The sequence below is a fragment of the Psammomys obesus genome, unplaced genomic scaffold (genome assembly GCF_907164565.1).
Source record: "Psammomys obesus unplaced genomic scaffold, mPsaObe1.curated_primary_1811, whole genome shotgun sequence".
Taxonomy (NCBI): Eukaryota; Metazoa; Chordata; class Mammalia; order Rodentia; family Muridae; genus Psammomys; species Psammomys obesus.
In genome coordinates, this window is record NW_026592890.1 from 202,731 (window position 1) to 223,679 (window position 20,949).

Below are 20,949 nucleotides of genomic sequence, written 5' to 3' on the forward strand. Positions count from 1 at the left end.
CTAAGAATCTGTATTAAAGAGGAGGAGGTGACGGTGGTGGCAGCGATGGTAGAGGTGATGGTGGAGGTGGTGGTGGTGATGGTGGTGGTGATGGTGGTGGAGGTGGTGGTGATGGTGATGGTGATGGTGGTGATGGTGGTGGAGGTGATAGTCATGGTGGAGGTGGTGATGGTGGAGGTGGTGGTGGAGGTGGAGGAGGAGGTGGTGGAGGTGGTGGTAGAGGTGATAGTCATGATGGAGGTGGTGGAGGTGGTGATGGTGGTGGTGGTGGTGGAGGTGGAGGTGGTGGTGATGGTGGAGGTGGTGATGGTGGTGGAGGTGACAGTCATGGTGGTGGTGGAGTTGGTGGTGGTGGTGATGGTGGAGGTGATGGTGGCGGCGATGGTGGAGATGGTGGTGGAGGTGGAGGTGATGGTGATGGTGAAGGTGATGATGGTGATGGTGGAGGTGGTGATGGTGGTGGAGGTGGTGGTGATGGTGGTGGAGGTGGTGGTAGTGGAGGCGGTAGTGGTGGCAGTGAATGGGCAGCATCGGCTATGTCTCAGACTGTGGGAAAACCTCAGAGACTGCTGTGGCAGGCCTGGCTCTGTCAGTGACTACCCAATACCACACGCTACCCAGGAAAATGGGGAAACAGAACCACTGACAGCTACAAAGTCTGTGTTCTTCACTCTCGTTCTGGTGGGTGGTGAGGGACTGTCTCCACCAAGGTCTCTATTTTCAAGAGTTTTTCCAGAAATGAGTAAGAGATTAGGAAGATGAGGAAGATGAGATGTGAAGCAGGGGCAAGGAGCATGAGGGAAAGGTGAGATGAACAGGAAGGAGCACGAGACAGTTGAGGACACTTCACCCTTTGCTGGTCACACAAGGGGAGGGTTCTGCTCACGACAGCTCTTCCCAGCCACAGCTCGCGCCCCTTCCCTTCCTTTGACGTTGATCGGGAACATACCTGGAGCCCAGTGAAGCTCTGTCCTCTCGCTCCTGGGCATGCCTTCTGCAGATATTTATCGAAGTCCTGCTGTGGGCTTGCTTTTCTTCACCCCCTTTTTGCTCAGATCTTTTCTTCTACTTCTGTCACCTTTCCCTTAGCCCAAGAAATGATCACTCAGTGAATTCAAAACCCTTCTGAGAATTAGGCCAGTGTGAGTCAAGAATTCTTCTGGTATAGGGAACTATAATTTACTTTATGGGAAATGTGTACAAAATGATACCATGAGCAGGATTTGAAGTGGTATGCATAATTTCATGAAGAAAAGTGAATTTATATTCCACCATAATTTATGTCATTCATAAAATACTTTTTTAAAATGTTTTTGCTAGTTTACTGCTTTTTCACAAAGTGTTCCAGAAGAAGAATAGGAACTAAGAGAAAACAAGGAAAAGTACAAACGTTTACAAACTGTAATTTTTAACATTTCTCAGATAATCCCTCTGACTTTTGTTGCAATTGAGTATCACAAAATAAAGTGGGTATGATAGAAAACTGGAATTAACTTTAACACATGAAGACAACAGCATAAAATATTTTTTACATTCGTTAAAGGAAGAACTCTTTTTTATCAAGTAATAATTTGCTCTTCCAAGTTGTTCTTAAAAATGTATCTCTGAAATGATTAAGTAATGTTGCATTTAAAAGATTTTACACCTTATGTAATCACCTTGGCCTCCTACTGTTGTTTCCTTTAGCACAAACAATTCTGTCTTTTGTTCCCCCTCCCCCCTCGTGCCTTGTCTGACTAAAGGGTAAGAGGTTCTTGTAATTTGTTACAGAGTTTGACATCCACTTCCTGTGTCTATACTGCCTGCTCATAAATGTTTGCTATTTTTCAGCATCTCACTGAATATAGGGGAAGTCTGCTTGTTTATCATACTCCTTCGTTAGTGACACTTATTTAAAGGTGAGGCTAAGCCCACTCACAAATAAAAGAGTTGATCTAACAGGCACTCTGTCCAGGCTGAACTGAAAAAGAAAAGCAAGAGCTGTGAAAAAATAATCAGTGCCCCCTTCCCTTTGCATTTTTCACTTGGAGGTTTGTAGTTATAGTCTTTACAAAATATGGGTCTCATGATCTTTTCTGCAAATTTGGGTCTACTTTAAAAGGAAGTTAAGTGCCCTTGCTGTTTTATAGGTTTATTAATTTGAACATTAGAAAAATGCAGTTAATGGTGGTTTCCCAAGCATCTTATTGGGAATAACTTCAGTTTATTTATCATTCTTTATTATTTAGTAAAAGTTGCACAGCCTGGGCCCAAGTGTGAATTCCATGCTGTGTCTGGGGATGCTGAGCATGGTCCTGTCCTCAAGGAGCTCAGTTGGCAGGTGGAGGTGAGGAGTGCCCATCTTGGTGTTTGGTTTTCATTTTATTGTGGTAGAACACACAGGATGTAAAACTCACCATTTTAAAGCATTCTGTTCAATGACACTAGGAGCTTCCCATTATTGTAGAATTGTCTGATCATCCATCTCTAGACTTTCACACTTCCCCAAACAGGAGCCGTGGGTCCACTCATGGCGGACTTCCACATATGAATAACCATGGAGGTGTGGAAGCAGAGGGCTAAGGGAAATGCTTGTGCAGATGCAGCTTCAGACAATTATCAGTAGTCAGCCTGTATGGCCTTCACCCCATCTCCAATGCTCACAGAAAACCAAAGGCCAAAGACTGAAAGCTCTTGAGTCTGGCCCCTGATTGAGCTGAAGAGCATGTGGCTATGAATGGCAAACCAGCATGCTTCTTTCCTGGGACACGCAGACCAAGACCAAGGTCTTGTTTCACCCCCTCCCGCTTTCTAAATAAGAGCTGTGGCCTTAAGTGAACCATCACAGTATACTCTTATTATGTTACTCAACTGTTAGCGGAGCCACCTGGAACAGCCAGCAAGGATTTATGGTCGTCGAGGGCAGCGGAGCAAGCAGAAATTGTGAGCCACACTTGCCTTTATGACAACCGAGTAAGCTCCCTGGAGCCACTGGGACTTGGTTCAACTCATGCAGTTGTCCCTCAGCAGCAGGTGATTATGGAACACCCACTAGGTGTGAGCTGCTCTGTTTTCCCTTCCTTCTCTGTCAACATTCAGCTGGAGTCCAGCAAGGATTCAGATTCTTGAACTTTACTTTTCTCCGTGCCCCAGCCCTCCCCTTGCTCCCCGCCCCCCCCCTTGTCCCCCACCTAATACACAAGGTTGAGTGTGTCACGTTCAGTTCAACTCAAAATGTACCTCGTGCGGTAGGGAATTAAAGTGTCATGGAATTGAGCATTTAACACCTCCTTCAGGGAATTAAAAACAAAGATTAGCATAATGATCCTGCTCTTTACATTTTGTCACCTTCCTCTTCTTTGTAAAACAAACGCACATCCCATCGGTTCACATGTTAAATCCGAAGCCTGGCACTTCATCTCTCGGCTGATGCCCACGCCAATTCTCTGATCGGAGTGTGTGCTGTAGTAGTGAAAGGGACAGATGTAGTGGGGAGGGAGTGGGAACTTGCTTTGCTATTGAGTCAGAATAACAAAATTGGGGGCTTTGAAGTGGAATGCAATTAGAGTATGAGTGGAAACACCAACATGGAATTATAAAGGCAAATATATCCCAACCAAGTTGACAGCACCTATGGAAAAAGGCAACGGCTTTCCCTGGGATCACGAAGGGCCCAGTGTCTCTTAATTCCCATCTATGGACACCGGTGACTCTCCATGATCTAAACCTTCAACTCCTGCCTCTTTACAATTATATTTTATTGACTGCTATCGGGGGCCAGGGGAAGTGTATGCCTGTAGAGGTCAGAGGACAGCTCCCTGGAGCGTTTCCTCTCCCTCAGGGTTCAGGGGTCAGCTCTGTGTATTAGGTATTTGTCTGTTGCTGAGATAAAACACAGTGACCAAAGCAACTTCTAGAAGTTTCTTTGGGGCTTATGGTCCTAGAGGGATAAGCATCTGTTACTGTTACTCTGGCTGGAGCAGCTGAGAACTCACATTCAAACTGTAAGCTGGGGATGGAAAGAGCTAGCTGGCTGCTGAAACCTCAAAACCCACCCCCAGGTGCCATGCTTCCTCCAGCAAGGCCACAGATCCTAAGCCTCCCATCAACTGGGGACAGGTGTTTCCATGCCAGATTATGAGGGACACGATCAAATGAGCACACCCCAGTTCTCAGGCTTGCACAGAGGGCTTTTATCCTATGAGCCATCTTGTCTTAAAATACTGCCTGTTGCCATGTGGCCTCAGAGGACACTCATTCACAGCAGAAGACTTGCAAGGACTGTCTACTGCCCTTGCCCAGACATAAAGTAGAGGGAAAAGCTCCTCTACCCTCTCTCTCTTCCTCCCTCCTTCTCTTCCTCTTTCTCTCTCTTCTTTCCTCCTTCCCTTCATTCCCTTCTTTCCTCTCTCTCTCTCTCCAAACCCTCTTCCACTGAGTCTCATCCTGAGTCCAATTCTTTATGGGGGCTAGGGAAGGAGAAAAGGTTGGGCAAAAAATGAGCCAAAGGCTCAGCTCTGCAATTAGATGGCACTTGTCCCCAACCCCACACATGTGAATAACATGACTAGTTACTGCCCTTTGTCTAGAGAGTTAAGGTACATCTAACACCTGTGGGAATCTCATCCTCAAGAGCTGCTTGTGGAAGATGACACCAGAGCCAGGCTCTGCAGCCACTTGTCTTGCATGGGTGGGCAGTAACTGTTTGTATTGGATTGAGCGTTCATTGCTCGCCTGGGGTCTTTGAAGTTAAGAGAGGAGAGAACAGATGGTCTAAAGCTGACAGGCTGCTTCACAGAGTAGCAAAACTGATTCCCAGACTGTCACAGGATGCCTGGGGTGGGCATCCATGTTATTGGAGAAAAAGGTGGTCCTGTTTCCAGTGTGAGGCAATCTGCTGTGACACCTGTCCCCTGCCGGTTCTGAGGAGGGCAACATGAAGGCTTGGCTCTGTGTGTTTGTGCTTTGGCTGTGTGGGTATCAGCAGTTCCCCATCCTAGGAGATGGACCACTTCCCACCCAGGCAAGAGTGACTGGCTGGGCAGAGCAGCCTCTCCCCAGTTTGTCACTGACGTCCCTTATCCTTGGGGGACGCCCCACATGTGAACTTACGAAAGCAGTAGATGAATTCCTCAGCTCTTTCCAAGTGGAGGCGTCAGCAGGGTCTGGGGAGTACTAAGGTGGCCAGAGCAGAGCCATCTGTTCTCAGAGGGTCTCTGAAGAAGCCAAGGCCATCCGTGCAGAGTGACACATCCCCGATAGCAATGCTCATGCTGATGAATGTTGCTTCTATGCCAAGGGACAGAGCACCTCACCTCACAGCCATCTGCTCCTTTCATCATTACTTGTTTAAACTCATCTTGTCTGCTGCCCGGAACTGTAGATGTGGCTTTTATATCTTGATGATCTCTGAAGCTCAGTACCTAAAACAATGCCCGAGCCACAGTGTGCAGTCAGCAAGTATAGTCGGAACCGGTTTTCTCCAAAGGCACTGAGAAAATCGGTCATCCTCCTCTGTAGCTTTCTTGTTTCTTCTTGTCAACATCTGCGGTGAATGAGTTCTCTTACCTCAGAGGAACTTGAAACCTCCTCAGTAGTACCCATGGTTCTCCCTGTGAGGCTGCCTGACACTGGTTTGGTGGGGTCCCCGGAATCTGCCTCTTTCATGAGTTCATGGGAGGTAGGAGCTGTGTGACACACACAGCGATGATGGAGACAGTGGCAGGGACAGGGACAGGGACAGAGGACTCTTGAATGGGGATTCTTGATTTGTGACTTGACAATCGTCAGTCGTTGTTCTTCAGGCTTTCAGCTACAGCTTGGAAAAGTTCCTTCAGGAGTCACGTGTTGAAACTGAATGGCCAGTGTGATGGTGTTAAGAAGTATATCTTCACAAGATGGTTCGGCTCTGGAGGCTCCTCCCTTGAGAGTGGGCTTTACTCGGTATTACAGTGTTCAGCCCGTGTTTCACCTTGTGAGGCGAGGATACAACATTCCTTCCTTTGGGTGGGCAAGGCAACAAGATGCTGTTTTGGAAGTGTAGATGGAGAGGGAACCCTCACCAGATACAAAACCTGCTACTTCCTTCACCTTGGATTTCCAGGATTCTGGACTCCTGAGAACAAATTCCTGCCCTCTGGGAAGGAGTCCCTCTGTGGTGTTTCGTTGTTTTTTTTTTTTTTTTTTCCACTAACAGACTAAGATAGATGTGCTCTGGAAAGAGACTTTCCAAGTTTTGAATAAACAATGAACATGTGACCTTGACCCATTTCCAGTACTTTATTTTAGACCTGGGTTTCTTCACACTTAGTTTTCTTTTGTGCTTTTTTCTTTGTGCCTTAATCCTCTTGGTAAATTTTGAAATTATCTTGAATTTATTCATTTCAGCAACATAGTTAAAACCACTTGATATAGTGAAAATGAAAAACAATTTACCACTGGATAGTCAAATATATAATATACATACATAGGTATGTATTTGCATTATATAAATGTGTTTCTAGGGCATGCAGTCTTAGTGGACTTGGTTTTCACTCCCTGACACCTCTCGGTGTCAGGCCCTTCATTACTGGCCTTTATTGCCTTGAGGTCTTTATTGCACCCTGAGCTCACTAAGTCTACAGATAATGCATGCCTGTCCAGGTTCAGGTAGTGGAGGCACATTGTGTCTGGTCCTCACTTTACCCCCCCCCCCCGAATATGCTCTCAGGAGCAGACATGGCCTCCACTCTGAAAGCCTGATGACAGCAATCTGCCAAGCCACCATCTCCGCCATGTTTGTCATAGGTGAAGTCTGGTTTTCCATCTGAGGTTCACATGTTCTCCAAAGATGTATAGCGGCTCCCAGACATCCCTACTTCCCCACATACTCACTGACATCTTGAGTCTGTCCATACTTACCTTACAAGAGCTATGAATTCATGAACGTCTCAACACTGTTGTCATTTGCTGGCTCTCTGTGGAGTTCCCTGGAGCTCTGATGGTTGTGGGTGCTTGGTTACATCTTCACACCACTGGAGGACCCCTAGGCGACACTATTGAAAGCATTCTATTGTTCTCTTGATGCTTCTACAGTCCCCGAAAGCCCCAGCGGAAGCCTTCCCTCCCTCTCCTGTCATGTCTTGGGAGGCAATTGCACAGATGGTGGGGCCATCTTTGGGGGTGGGGTTGTCACATTGTTCAGGCATGAAAACTTTGGGCAAGGTGGAGATGAGAATACCTACCCTGGAAACCGCTTGTCCACTGAGGCCGCTTGTGCCTCTGTCCCTGTGTAGCACTGAAGACTTGCAGTTTGCGGACAGGATGAGTGATGGGAAACAAGTACAGCAGAGAGGCATGTGATGAAGCGGCTTCCCGGGTGGGGAGGCTGGGACTTACTCAGCATGTGCCAAGAGGCCCTTGTGGAAGCTAGGTGGGGCATGCTCTAGGAGACAGAAGCAAGTGGGGTGTTGAATGGGGAAGAGACCAGAAGGCCGGCCCACAGAGAGTGGAGTGGATGGTAGTAAGAAATTATTTTTAAGACTTTTTTGTTTGTTTGTCTTTGTTTTTGTTTGTTTGTTTGTTTGTTTTTTTGTTTTTTTTTTGTTGTTGTTTTTTTGAGACAGGGTTTCCAGCCCTGGTCATTCTAGAACTTGCTCTGTAGACCGGGCTGGCCTCATACTCAGAGATCTACCTACCTCTGCCTCCTGAGTGCTGGGATTAAAGGTGTGCCCCACCACTGCCCGAAGAACTTAGTCAGTCAGTCAGTTATGTTGCCAGAAGCTGAAGACTGAACCCAGGGCCTTGTGCTTGCTAGGCAAGTGCTCTACCTCTGAGCTAAATCCCCAACCCAAAGAACTTATTCTTAAGAGAAGTTGGAAGCCGCTCAAAGGCTCTGGGAAGGAGAGTGACAGATTTGCCATCTTAAAGCTGCCAATCTGGCTACAGAGTGGGGATTGGACTAGACAAGGGTGAGAATGTATTTGTGGAAGCCAGCTTGAAGCATTCTGCAATAGCCAGAGGCAGTGAACTCACAGATGGAAAGTGCAGATTCTGTGACACTTGGGCCGTTGAGTGACCAGTCATGTGGAGATTAGTGGGTTAAGAAGAGGACATTCCATGCAGGAGTTTTGTGAACCGTCACTTCGGCCGCACAGAAGGCACCCAGGAAATAATTAGGATGACATAAATGGTTATGCTAATTATTTACAAAGGAGCCTGCCCTTTGGTCTGTTCATTTCGCAGGCAAGCTCTGGGAGCAACTGGCTTGTTTCATGACTGGCCCCTCTAAGACTTGCATCTGTCTAATGGCAGGTGGGCAAAATAGAGCCTGGTGTGCCCCTGGAACCCAGTGCGTGATCCTCTCTCTTCCTGTGTGTTGTGAGGAAAATGAAAGGAACTTTCCAACAAGTCCACGTAGGAGAGCCCTGCAGGCTTGCCAGGTGCTGAGCTGCTCTCGCCCCTACCCCGGCTCGCGATTGCCACGCAGGCTGTGCATCATGGAAGAGGCAGTGTCACAGCCCAGCTGCCCCTCCAGACTGCTCTCCCTCCGTGCCCTGCTCTGGGCGCTCTGGACCTTGGCTGGGCCTCTCTGGCTTCCATTTGGGCCCTTGTCTGTTTTGAATTTTGGCCAGGATACTGTCTGTCAGCGATGGCCCTGGCTTCCCTCAACACTGAGTGGAAGTCCCGTTCTGGACAGCACAGGGTTTGGCCAGCTTAGTGGCTCGTTCCCTGGCACTGTGCATTTCTGCTTACCTTTTTTCCCCTCCCCTTTAATCCTCGTGGTTTTCAGCAAATGGATAATGTGTTAGGCATCAGCTCTGAAAATGAGCCGGGGAGAGACATTTACATGGAGAACTTATTTATGATTCTATGTGACAGTCACGTAGTGTCCACTCTGGTCCCTCCGCTATGTAGTGGGCTTGCACTACGTGCCCGGGCTCAGTCATGGCCACTCCTCATTCGGCCTGGAAATTAGACAGCAGCCCTGTGTGACACGAATGGGAAATACAGGGATGTGGAGTCACCTTGTCCCAGCACACAGACTACAGGGGCCCATCCCTCTCCTTACCCCCTGCTCTGGGCAGGCCACCATGCCCCTGCCTAACCGTGACATGCAGTCTTACTGCTGGGTAGCGGGGCAGCCAGAGAAGATTCAAGAAAGTGGGGTTTGGATTCTTTGGTTCCCATTCTGAGCTCTGTCACCCAGACTTTCTGACTTCCTTTTATTCCATATGGAAGGGGCATCAAGAGACATTTGAGAGCCAAGATGGATGCATCCATCACTTCTGCCTGATTCTGCATCGTGTGTGTGTGTGTGTGTGTGTGTGTGTGTGTGTGTGTGTGTGTGGACCAGAGGACAAACTCAGCTGTCTTCCATCTAGAGCAGCGGTTCTTACCCTGCAGGTTGACCCTTCCATAGGGGTCGCATATCAGCTCTCCTGCATATCATATTCACATCACAATTCATAACAGTAGCAAAATCACAGTAATGAAATAGCAATGAAAGTATTTTATGGTCAGGGTCACTACAACAAGCGGAGCTGTACAAAGAGTCACAGCATTAGGAGGGTTGAGAAGCACTGATCTGGAATTTTTGTGACTATGGGGACAGTGTCTCTTGTTGGCTTGGAATTGTCCAAGTAGGTTAGGCGGGCAGGAAACCTCAGGATTCTGCTTGTCTGTCTTTCCCTGAGCTTTATCTGGGATGGTAAGTAAGTATAACCATACCTGTTTTTTGTTGTTGTTGTTTCCTTTTAAACAGGGGTGCTGGGGCTGGAACTCACCTCTTCATTCTTGCAAAGCAAGTACTTCACCAACTGAGCTGTCCCCACAGGCCTCTGCATCTTTTAAAGGTTTTTATTTATCCATATTTGGAGAACATAAAGAACTTTTCAGATACATTCCTAAAATGAATTGCTATAGACAGGGAGAGTTTTAGGGGTGGAGGATGGGGTTCCTGGGGTGCAGTGATGCCTGTTTAGCTCTGAGGAAGGGGGCGGGGAGAAACACCTATCTGGTGGGTAGGAAAGAAAAAGCTACATGGCCAGTGGGTTACAATCGAGGGAGGCCCTTCCCAGCCTGTTTGCCTGTGGCGTGTGTTCAGTGTCTGCGTTCACTTCTGAGACCAGGTGTCCCTCAGCCTACACACTCTCTCCCCTGAACACACAGGGCAATCTCACTGCTCTGTTTGGTCAGCGAGCTCTCCATGTGATGCTTATCTTCATTAAAGCCTTCTGCCTTCACCCTCTCTGGCCGCTGGCAGAGTGGCACAGGAACACCTCAGCTGGCTGTGAAGTTTGGGTTGGTGACCCACATAAGAGCCTAGTTGTGAGAGCAGAGTGCCTACCACGTGCCTGCTCAGCCTGAGCCTGTGTTGTCTTTTAGCAGTTATTTCTGGGGACTGTGTAAATGGTCTCTGCATATATTCTCCCATCCCCAAAGCCCATTCTTCAGCAAGCAGAAGGGGTGAAACCTTTCAAAGATAAACCAGGTCATGTCGTCCTCCGCTCAGACCCCCCAGGGGCTGCTCCTGCTGCTGGTGTGCCAGATGTTTTATAGAGGCCTGTGATCCTCTACAGGCGAGATCTCCGTACTGGCCCCAGCTCTGCTGGCGACCCCCACTCCTGCACCTGCAGCTTCTCAGTTCAGCGTGGCCCCTGTGCTTCCCTCAAAGAGTGGCTCGCTCTCTCTGTCTCTGTCTGTCTCTTGTCCTCTCCCTTTCTTCTCAAGGTCTTTTACCGATATATTTATCACCAAGCCCTACCCTGTTAACACCCCAAGCCCCCTCCCTCCTTCTTTCTCTCTTACCTAAAAATTTTCTCCCAAAATTTTCTCTTGCCACTGTTTCCTATGCTATATATTTTGCTGTTTGAGGAATCCTAGTCTGAAATACTATAAACTACTCCCAAATCCATGATTTCTGAGTGTTGTGCTAGCACCCCAAAGGCATTGGATGTGGGGGCTGGGATGCAGCGCAGTGGCAGAGCATTTGTGCATGTGTGCGTTGGTTTGAGTGAGAACGTCCCTCGAAGGTTCAGGTATTTGAACGCTTGCTCCTGAGTGGGTGGTGCTGTTCGGAGGGGTTTAGAAGGGTCAGTAGGGGTGAGCTTTGAAAGCTTGAAGCATGGAGCTGTTTCCTGTTGGCTCAGTGCTTCCTGATTGTATTTGAAGACGTGGGCCCTCAGGTTCCTCCTCCTGCTTCTGGCCCGCCATTTGCTGCTACACCTCCCTGCAACGAAGGACTCATCCCCTCTGGAACTGTAAACCAAAATACGCTCTTCTGCAAGTTGCCTTTGTTGGTGGTGGTTTGCTCACAGCAGCAGAAGCTAACACAGTGCGCCAGTCCCTCGCTGCTCAGGCCTGATCATCTGTGTTTCATTCCCCAAATCTACGTGGTGGAAGGAGAGAACTGATTCTCACACGTTGTCCTCTCTGGCTTTCCCGTCTCCCTCGTGGCCTGTTCACACACCCGTGTGTGCGTGTTGATTTACCCACCTCCATACACAATGACGATAAGTAGTAAAATAAAACATTTTTAAAAATAAAGCAAAAATAGAAAAATTTGAAGGTTAGGTTTTCGGGTTAGGGGTGGTCAGCCTTAAGTTTTTGCTAAGATCGGCTTGACCCTGGTCCCATGCCTCACCCTGAGCTTATGTGCTCATCACCTGTCTCCCTGTAAAGAACAAGGAACAGACGCTGTGTGGACTCTCCTGGAGCCCTGAGGCCCCGATGGAGCTGTGCCTTCTTCTAGGCCAGGGCTTCTCAGCCTTCCTGATGCTGCGACCCTTTCACACAGCTCCTCATGTTGCGGTGACCCCAACCATAGCATTGTTTTTGTGGCTACTTCGTAACTGTACTATTGCTACTGTTCTGAATTGTGATGTAAGTATGGGATGTCTGGGATATCTGATATGTGACCTCTGTGAAAGGTCATGACCCACAAGTTGAGGACCACTGTTCTCAAATACTCTATCATCGCCAGGAACATCAATCTTCCTGTCTGGCAGGCAGTGTTTGATTTATGCTGTTACTGTGTGGAGATAGCCGTGAAATCTGGGCTGCTGTAACATGTGGATGTGTCGCAAGTCGTCTGTTAATAAAACTGGAGGTGCTAAGTGGAGCCTGTGAGCTGTCAAAAATCCAAACACGTCCCTAGGTGTTTGTAAAATAATGCAGCTCTTGGTCAGTTCTATCGTATGTGCTTGCACGAGCAGGAAGCAAGGGAGACAGAATGTTTGGGGGTTGGGACAGCACACGTGGGAGCCCTGTCCCATCTGCAGGAGTTGTCACTTGTCTACGTGTTGAGTGCCTCGGAGAAGAACATAAGCTAAGGCCTGTGGGACAAGGGTGGGAGAAGCCTCGCTGTCTCGAGAGACAAGAACAATAATTCTTATTAATAGAATGTAAAACATCCCTTTACCATAAAGTTCTTTGTGGTCAGAGGTGTGTGTGTGTGTGTGTGTGTGTGTGTGTGTGTGTGTGTGTGTGTGTCTGATTCATGTAGCCAAGGATGGCCTCTGACTCAGAATCTAGCCCAGGATGACCTTGAACTCCTGATCCTCGTGCCCCACTTCCTGTGTGCTGGGGTTCCAGGCATGTGTCGTCATGTTTGGCTGCTGTGATGTTTTTAGAGGAGTGGTGGTGGGCTGCTCAGCTGGGAGGAGATTTCAGTTCCCTTAGATTTTAAAGCACGTGCATGCTAGGGAAATACTATAGCATGCCATCAGACTGCAACCAGGTTTTCTATTTACTCCCGTTGTTTAATGTCCAAGCTGAGGACACCCTGGCCCCACTAAGAGGCCACGGTGCCTGTGAGGTGTGTGTGTGTATCTTGGTAGTTAGGGTCCCAGGCATGCTGCTGGTCCAGCTGTGACTCTTCAAGCCCCTCCCTGCTTGTCCCTCCTCAGTCATGATCTCATTTTGCTCCCTCTGAGCTTTGTCAGTTGGCATTCCAGTTGGCTTTTTCCTCAGCTGATTTCCTTGCGTCTCCAGAGTGCTTCTTACCACATAGGAGCTAAATATGTGGAGATAAGACCCTGTGTGTCCAAATGCCTGTGGTTTTTCTTGTCACTCTTGACCTTTTCGGGAGGAGACAGGCATCTTTCCTTGGGATTCTAGAGTCCCTGCTTGCTTGCTCTTGTGTGGATACGGTTCATTTCTGAAGACTCACGTGCTGCAAACTTGGTTCCTTGAGATGGTTTTGAACTGCTAGACTCTTTAGTAGCGGGAAGGTCCTTAGATCGTGAGGACCCTACCCTCATGAAGAGGTTAATGTCAACATTTTGGAGTGGCGTGGGTTGGGTCTCACAGGAATGGGTCAATTTCCAAAGTGAGCTGGTTGTCATTAAAGAATGACCCTGGCCTCTCCCCTGCCTCCTGCCTCTTTTGTAGTTTCTTACACACATCACTGTGTGATGCCACCACGAGGCCCTCATATGAAGATGCTGATGTCGTGCTTGTGGACTTCCAGAATGATGAACTGAATAAATCTCTTTTCTTTGTAAATCTTCCAGCTTCAGACTGTGTGTCACAGCTACACATAGCAGATGAAGGACATGCTCCTGGCTTCAAGCACTCAGTGTTTCAAGACTGCCTGGCTTGGCTTTCTAACACAATGTATGCAACCTATCTTCCTCTTGACAGCCTCTGAGGTCTGCTTTTCATTCCCAAAGGGTTGATATTTTTCTGTGAGAATGATTTCTTATAGGTTGCTAATTTAAATATTTAATATTATAAGATCCTTTGCACACGTATCACTTAAAAACAGGCATAAACTCCTGCTGCACGTGGTTCTCGCAGTTATAAAATTATACTTGAATTGCAAATTAAGCATAAAGCACAGGCGGCTTGAATGCACACCATCATGTGTGGTGGCGACTTGGTTCTGATAGCAGGGATTCCGTGCATACCGCTGTGGCTCATTGTCATCTGTATTTGGTCTGTCCTCCAACCTTTGTCTCATTAGCCCATGACAAGGAATGTAAATCTTGTTTGGTGCGATGTGTAAATGCAGCTGGCCCAGAATGATGTGGTCATAGGCGGTCATTCCAAGCATGTGCTTATTTCCAGGAACTTTGGGGGTATTGCTGTTAGAATGAAAACATGAAGCATAACTTTTTTGTGGAGAGCTCACACAAGCCTAAGGGTTCAGATCTTACCTTCTATCTCCTGTGTCAATCACCCCTGCTCCACACAGGCTTAAACGATGGTGAGACATCAGATAGCTGGCTTTTTTCCTCAGCCCACCCCACCCCTGCCTGCCCCGTGTCTCTCTGGAGCTGTCACAGTCTACAGACTGGTTCACACCATTGTGTCCTCCCATGCCTGCTTTGGGAAAGAGACTTCTGAGAACTGCTGAGGAGCTGTATCTTGTGGAGTTCGAAAACAATCTTTTTTCAAGTTTAGGTTTAGCTTGACGGGTCCTGCTGGCCTTGCATTTCTGGGGCAAGGTGACATTTGCGTTTTGTAACAGCCTACTTGACCACTTTCAAAGTTCAGTATGAACCTCTGGCTGGGTAGAAACACGTGGTGTTTTGGGAGGAGACAGAGAGGGAAGGGAAAGGGAGAAGGAAAGGAGAGAGAGAAGATGCATGGTGTGGGGTATGACAGTGGGATTGTATTCAAGGCAGTTTGCATGCAAATGTGTGTGTAAGTGACAGTGTTTGTGTGTGAAACTCTCTGTGATCGTGTGGAACATGCAGACCTGTGTGGTGTGGTGGTCTAGATGTACACGTGTGAGTGCCCACCGTGGCAGGCATGTGAGCGCATGTGCCGTCCCTACAATGGGCTTGATACTCTGTCTCAGTTTCATCCCTGTAGCCTGCATTGAGCTCCTGGCTACTATGGGTGCTGATCAGGGCTGCCCATTGCCACTCAGTGCATTGCAGGGTGGGAATCCTGACTGCTTCATAGTTGGCGTGAGGCTGGCTGGCGTGAGGCTGGCTGGCACGAGGCTGGCTGGCGTGAGGCTGGTTGTGCTGACCTCCTAGCCGCTAGGTGTGCTGTGAGTGGCTTGGTGGTCCCCGTGTCTCTGTTGTTCCCCTCTTTCTCTAGACTGTTTTGGGTCAGAACCTGAGTCTGTTCTTCACTCTTGCCTTCTCCAGCACCCAGTTCATTGCTGAGTTCCCTCTCCACTCATTCCATAGCTTCCACACATTTTAACTCTCTCTTTCCTTTCTTGACAACTCCCATTCCAGTCCAGTTGCCTCACACTGGGATGAGAATAGCCTGTTCATGCAGCCTTTCAACTTTTTCATCAGCCTGGGCCTGTGAATGGCCCATCTCCTTCCTTTGTCTCTTCCTGCTTTTGTACTTCGGTAGCCATGTTTTCAACAAGTCAGGGTGACATCAGCTTGTGACTGTTCAAGTTCATTTCTTCTGCTTCTACTTCTTTTAAAAAACTGAGGAAAAAAATATATATGAAGGATTACAGTTTGGCTAACTTGTGAGAGATGGTGGTACCTAATTGTCATCCACTCTCTGACTGGCTAGTGCTTAACTGTCAGACAGGCTACATGGTTTTTCATTTGTTTATTTTTTCACTCTGGGGAGGGGAATATGGTCCCCGAGATGCCTTCTTCATCTGTTATAGAGATTGTTTTTGAGTCCAGGCTGAGGAAATGTGTTAAAGATCTCTACCTTTTAAAAGAGAAGCATCGTTGGTGGTTTTGTGGGTAGCGGACTACATCCACAAAAACGCCAAAACCACAGAACAGATCTCCATCCATTCAGGATTTTGTTCTGTGGCAGATTCTCAGGAGAGGTAGAATGGAGCCTTTGGTATATCCCCTTCAGAGGTTAGATTCAGCTTCTACTCTTGAATGCCTGTTAAATGTACTAATTTTATTCTGGGGTGGGGGGGAGGTAGTGATATCCTGAAAGCAGAAAGGAGAAGACAAGTACTTCTGAGAATCTTTCTCTCCCACTGGGGCTTTGGCTGGGGTGGGGGTTATAGTCTCCGTATGAGTAGGAGAATTTGCACCTAAGGAAGCTGGGAGCTAATAGCGTCCCCTAGCACTCCTAAGAGCACTTCCTGACATCAGAGCTGCTGTGTGGGGGCACATCGTCACCGGGGGGGGGGAATACCCTGTGGACAATGGGGGCCTTTGCTGCCCTGTAAATGTCCAGAGCTAAAGAGAAGCTCCATGTATGCAGAAAGCCTGTGCTCTGTGTGCGGGCTGCGCTTGGCCTCCCTAGGCCTCGGAAGCAGCTGGTCAGGCTCCCTGAGGGGGCTGTGATTTCCATTCAGTCAGTCCTTACCATTTATCAGCTGTGCCTCTTGCAAAGGAGCTCAGAGTTTCCCAGCCACGTGACCTTGGGTCTCAGGAGAGACCTTAAGAGCCAGTGCTCCCTCTGCACCTCTTAATCTCTTTTGAGATGAAGGCTTTTTAGGATTGAGGCATTGCTTCCTAACTCTGGTCCAGAGGCCTGGTGGCCCCGTGGTGGCCCCATCAGGACCTTCGTAGTGTTCTAAATCTGGAGCAGAAGCCACGGGCTGCATGAGTGTGCTCACACTGTGCGTGGTGTGAATGGAAACTGAATCCATCTCTGGTTCTCATTGTGAGAGACTTAAATACCACCTGTGGTGACCATGTTAGACAGCCTGGCTCTCTGTCTGGGGAAACAGGGCAAGCACAGTAGCTAACAGAGAGGACACTTGGCTAACTCCTAACGAGAGGACATTTGGCTGAGGGGTCCCCTGCCTGGGGCAAACATCATCACACAAGTCCTAGCTCGTTTGATGAAGCTGGGCTCAGCATCAAAGCTACTCCTGTGATTTTGTGTGTGTGAAAGGGGGAACCCCCACCTCTGTACTGTTCTGAGGTGACAGTCATTATTGACTGTGCTTTTGTCTCCTAGAACAGAAGCCTCCAAGCTGCCCACAGCTCCCTTCTTGAGCAGAGTCTATACCAGATTCCTCTGCTCGATTTCACAAAGCCATCACATAAGCAAATGCTTGGTGTCCATGGAGGATAAATACCGAACCCAGCAATCTGTTCTAGGGAGGAGTGGGGACAAGGGGAGGGAGGCTGTACCATCTGTAGCTGTGGGACTCTATTTTGTGTGGCTTTTCTTGGATGGAGCCGGCTGAGTCGCACAAAAGTGTTCTTGCCTCACAAGCTACTGATTAAAGCTGGGCTGAGCTATATAGATGGAGCCGCATCTGTCTCCAGCTTCACCCTTTGAAACACACATACTGGGGTTCACCATTAGGGCCCATTCACCCATTGTCCTGGAGATGTCTAAGGGATAAATGATCTACTTGGTGCCACCTATGGCTGGACCACCGGCCCATGGCTGCCCACATCACCCCGTGGCCTGCTGTGGTATTCCAGTTGCTCTGCAAGCCAGTGAGGCTTCACTGCTTGTGTGTGCATCCTCAATGGTCCTTTCATTGTGGAGAATCTGGCAAAGTCTACACAGCTACTGCTAATCCCCCTGACAGCCACATTTCCCTCTGCCAGCGTTCCTTTCTGCCATGATTTCAAAGATACACAAAATCAAATTGCCGGAGATGTTCAGAATGTCAGCCTTGCTTGGAAGTCATGACCAGGTAGTTTATTGCATGCAGCAGGTGAGGCCAGGTGACCCCGGCTGTCCTCATGCGTAGCATTCTTTCCAGCCACTGCTAACACCCTTCTGCTGGGGCTAGTGAAGTTAGGCAGCGGATGACTGTAGGAGGCAAGAGGAAACACAAAGTTGCAGGTCTCTCTTGCAGCCAGGTTTGTTTTTGCATTTGAAGATGTTGTTGCTCTTAGCATAAAGGGACAGTAGAGAGGGCAGGGACCAAAGGCCTTTAACTGATGGCTATTCAGCTCCAACCGGGTGAGGTCTCTCACCTTTTGTGTCTTCTTTTCTGGACTGGATGTCTTTGGTTAGTCAACCCAGATTGTCTGGAACAATATGAGACATCCACTCACATGTGTCTTGGCCTGGTGGCTTTATAGAAACTACTTTAAAATATTTTTATTATTTCTTACAGAATTTCATACAGCATTTCTTCACCATATTCACTCGCATCTCTTCACCCCTCCTCCTCCCAGCCCATCCCCTCCCCCACCCTTCTTGTCCTCTTGTTGTTGTCTTTAGAAGAGACTCTGACTCTTGTGTCAGCCTTGTGCTAAGCTCAGCCTCTTTTCCCCAGCGAGAGGCCACCAGCAATGCCCAAGGCTCCACACCTCCTCGGCCTGCACTTGTTCAGAGGGAATGAGGGGCTCTCTTGTGGAAAGGGCACCTTTCTTAGAATCCCCTTGTGCCTGGGATTACAAATCTTCGGCGAGTCAGTGTCTGATGAGGGGATGCTTCTGACCATGAACCTGTGGTGGCATCAGGCTTTCTACAGACCAGGGGCTGTGAGGGGATGTGGCCAACAGCAAAGCTGCTGTGGCCACCCAGAGTACAGTGTATGTGGATCAGAAACTGTAAATCGGGGGCACCTCTGTGACAAGCTGGAGACCTACAATAGGGTGGGCTCCCGGGAGGACGTGGGGGTGACTCTGGCTGGGACTCCTAGCATCAGGGGTCATGGAGACTGAAGAGGACACCCTCTAACCAGACAGGACTCCTAGTGGAGGGAGGGAAAACCCAACCCATCCCTAAAAACTTTGACATAAAATTTGCCCTGCCTACAAGATATGCAAGTATAAAGATAGAGCAGAGATTGAGAGAACGTCCAGCCAATGCCTGGCCCTCCCAGAGACCCATGGGAGAGCGACAGCCCCTGACACTAAGGGCACTGTCCATGCTTGCAAGGAGCCTAGCAAAGCTATCCTCGAGAGGCTCCACCCAGCAGCAGATCAAAATGGATACTAAGACTTCTGGGAAAAGCATAGGGAACCTTGTGGAAAAGTAGGGGGAAAGAAAGGGGAACATGGAGGGGACAAGAACTCCACAGGAGACCAACAGAGCCAACCTACCAGGGCCCAGAGGGGCTTACAGAGACTGAAGCACCAACCAAGGACCATGCATGGATGGGACCTAGGCCCCCTATGCAGAAAGATGTAGCCAATGGGCACCTTGGGCTTCATGTGAGTTCCCTAGTAAGGGGAGCAGGGGTTGTCTTTGACATGGACTCTGTTGCCTGCTTTTTTTTTTTAATCACTTCCCCCTGGTGGGCTGCCAGAGGGAAAGAGGCTACAATCAATCCTGATGCAATTTGATATGATGGGGTGGGTGGGCTCCCCTTTTCTGAGGTGTAGGGGAGGGGGGATATGGGAAACAGGAAGGAGGGTGGGACCTGGAGCAAAGGAGGAAGGGGCTACTATCAGGATGTAGAGCAATGTAATTAATTAGCTAAAAAAGAAACTGTAGTTCTTAGCTTTCCTGTATTCCCCAGTCTACCATGATCTATCCACGGGTGTGATTACTGTTAGGAGTAGAATGTGATACTCATTTTCCTTTGTCTTCCTCATCCCTCTCTTCTGTTTGCCCCTTTCTTCCCTCCTCTCATTTCTATCTCTTTTCTGTCACCTTCCTTCTCCACTCCCTGTTCCTTGCCTCTCCCTCTTATCTGTTAGCCCATGGTTGGATAGTCATGTCCCATAGTAAACTCTATCAGTACTTAGTTTCTCCCTGCACTGAAAACCTTCACATTTGCTCCCCCAGGAAGAAGAAATGCCAGATGTAGAAATCGACATTGATGATCTTCTAGATGCTGACAGTGAGGAAGAAAGAGCTTCAAAACTACAGGTAATCAGCTTTCAAAATCTAGAGTTTTCCGATCATGGATGTTTGAGTCCACTTGGGTCTCCAAAGCCTGGGCAGCCTTGTGCTGTCTGGTGAGAACACTGGTAGTCCCCAAGATTAGGCAATGGTGTTTTGCAGAGCAGAAAGCATTGGTGCTAACTCTTGACCGTCTACCGCAAGGCTGATAATAAAACAGATGTTGACAATAGTCAGTTTTCTAGGGAGCTTCTGGGGCAAGGCTCTAAAGCTTTACTATTTTGAGAGAGAGAGTTGGCTGTACCTTGAAAGGTCTTATCCCCAGGGAAGGCAGAGGTGCCATGCAGGCAGGTGAGAAGCAGAGAGACTGAGTGAGATCTGGGGATATCCAAGCCCTGGGCTCTTGCAACTATGGATTCAATCATTTATGAAAGCAATTTCTAGAACTAGATTGCTTGGAATGTAATTCTGTTTAGGAAAATACCTTTTATGGAGTGCTCAGCTGATCATATATTCTGCCAGAACTGTGGGGACTGAGGCACCTAATGTTCCGTAGCAGAGAGTAATAAAACAGCTCTTCTCGTGTGAGGTCCCTTCTCAATATGTACTGGGCAGTTTCTAGAACTAATTAACCTGTGACCTGTCATTGTTCTTAATGTCCACTGGTAATTACTGGTGGTGGCTATTGACTATTCCCAGTGGCACATGATGCCTGGAGCCAATCAAAGTGCACATTTTACTGCACTGATTAATGTGATTAATGTGTTCATCATAGTTGTCCTGTGGTAAGCAGCCTCAGCTCCAATTCTTTATGTGTAGATTTCATTGGGAGAAAATAGTTTTGGGACGGGGGTTGTTTTGTTTTGTTTTTCTCAGGCAGAGTTTCTTTGTGTAGCCTTGGCTATCCCGGAACTCACTTTTTTGACCAGGCTGGCCTCAAACTCATGAAGATCTGTCTGCCTCTGCTGCCTGAGTTCTGGGATTAAAGGTGTGGGCCACCACATCTGGCCCGAGAACATTTTTTTTTTTAACATCAGTTCTATAGAAAATAAAATGACACGAAAATCAGTTGAGAACTTGAAAGGAGCTTTTTAGTTGTTCTCCAGGTCCCCTTCTTGCTTGGTTCCCAGGTCAGTGAGAAGCGAAGTAAAACTATGGCTGAACCATGGCCAGGGCCCTCTTTCCATGTCCATAGCAGTGGCCACCATCTTGCACAGACAGTCCGCCAGCTTTAAGTATGTCCAGTTTAATACGAACCAGGTTGGGAGTCCAAAGGTAAAGCTGTGAATGTGCACACACATGTGAATGCACACATCATACATGTGAATG

At 48.2% G+C, this 20,949-nt stretch overlaps 1 protein-coding gene across 1 annotated transcript in view; it reads left to right on the top strand.

The window, feature by feature from the left end:
* Positions 1-20,949, top strand: part of Ppp1r14c (protein phosphatase 1 regulatory inhibitor subunit 14C) — an 84,159-nt gene that overhangs the window by 31,878 nt on the left and 31,332 nt on the right. The window contains exon 2 of the mRNA XM_055615847.1: positions 19,564-19,647. Within this exon, the coding sequence (XP_055471822.1) occupies positions 19,564-19,647 (84 nt within the window). The remainder of the gene's footprint in view (positions 1-19,563; positions 19,648-20,949) is intronic.